At 43.9% G+C, this 1164-nt stretch overlaps 1 protein-coding gene across 1 annotated transcript in view; it reads left to right on the top strand.

Moving 5' to 3' along the window:
- LOC116093241 (TD and POZ domain-containing protein 2-like) overlaps nucleotides 1-903 on the top strand; it is a 4931-nt gene extending 4028 nt beyond the window's left edge. The window contains exon 2 of the mRNA XM_031374633.1: nucleotides 784-903. Coding sequence (XP_031230493.1) covers nucleotides 784-903 — 120 coding nt within the window. The remainder of the gene's footprint in view (nucleotides 1-783) is intronic.
- Nucleotides 904-1164: the final 261 nt, after the last annotated feature.

Below are 1164 nucleotides of genomic sequence, written 5' to 3'. Positions count from 1 at the left end.
TAGGAAGTGACACCCTTTCTCTAACAAGGTCACCCCTCCTCCAATAAGGCCACATCCTCCAATAGTGAAGCTTCCAGTGGATCAAACCTATTCAATCCTTCCCTACCTGCCCTTCTCCTCTGCTTAGTCTCCAGACAGTTTTCTTCTTTCTGGAGCCAATCTACATATACAAGCAGTCACCTGTGGGAAGATTCATCCATGTGTGTTTGGCAGAAGATAGAATTGGGGACCTCAACATGCTAGGCAAGTTCCCTTGCATTGAGCTTTGTTTCCATACTTTGTACCTTCATTACCCCCATAGATCTTCTCTTCCTTTCTTACAATTTATCAGATTTTCCTAAAGAAAACTTGCTACAAGAAGTACACAGAGCTGGGCGGTGGTGGCACACGCCTTTAATCCCAGCACTTGGGAGGCAGAGGTAGGCAGATTTCTGAGTTCGAGGCCAGACTGGTCTACAGAGTGTGTTCCAGGACAGCCCGAGCTATACAGAGAAAACCTGTCTCGAAAACAACAACAACAACAACAACAACAAAAATACACAGAACATACAACATTATGTTTCTGAGAATGATGTTACTTGTAATTGGCTGTGTCAGTGCATGGGGGAGCTCAGGTCTCCAATCCCAGCACTGCAGAATGTAAGACAGGGCAATCTCTATGACTTGCGGGCCAACATCATCTACATCAAGAATTGTAGTATAACAAAAATTAGATATTTGCAAAACCAATACAAAAAGTTCATTTTTTGAGCTCTTCTCCTCTCCCATGGGCATTTGCTTCAGCCTGAAGACCAGCCCACCCTCTGCTGCAACATGAACATAGTACAAGGCTCCTTCAGCATTTCTGGACAGTACAGGAAGCTTGCAATCGGGGTTCCAAGCAATAAGAGACCTCCACCTTAGTTGTTACCTCTTCAAGAAGATGGTTAAGACAACTATTTGGACAGATAGGAGAATTCAGCCATGACCAGCTGATTCAGTGTCCAGAACTTGTGTGAGATGTTGCCAGACTCCATTGTGGAAGTCATTCAGGATGCAAATCCCAGCACTTAAAAAAAACACTACCCTTTAAAACTAAAACCAAGGAGTATTTGATCATAGTCCTTAGTGTTGGAGTATAGTGCCAGGGAAATATTAGTGATCTCCTAAACCCAGAGAGGAGCC

This window comes from Mastomys coucha, unplaced genomic scaffold (genome assembly GCF_008632895.1).
Source record: "Mastomys coucha isolate ucsf_1 unplaced genomic scaffold, UCSF_Mcou_1 pScaffold16, whole genome shotgun sequence".
Taxonomy (NCBI): domain Eukaryota; kingdom Metazoa; phylum Chordata; class Mammalia; order Rodentia; family Muridae; genus Mastomys; species Mastomys coucha.
The sequence above is the reverse complement of the archived record's forward strand: the minus strand, read 5'-3'. Positions and strand labels throughout refer to the sequence as shown.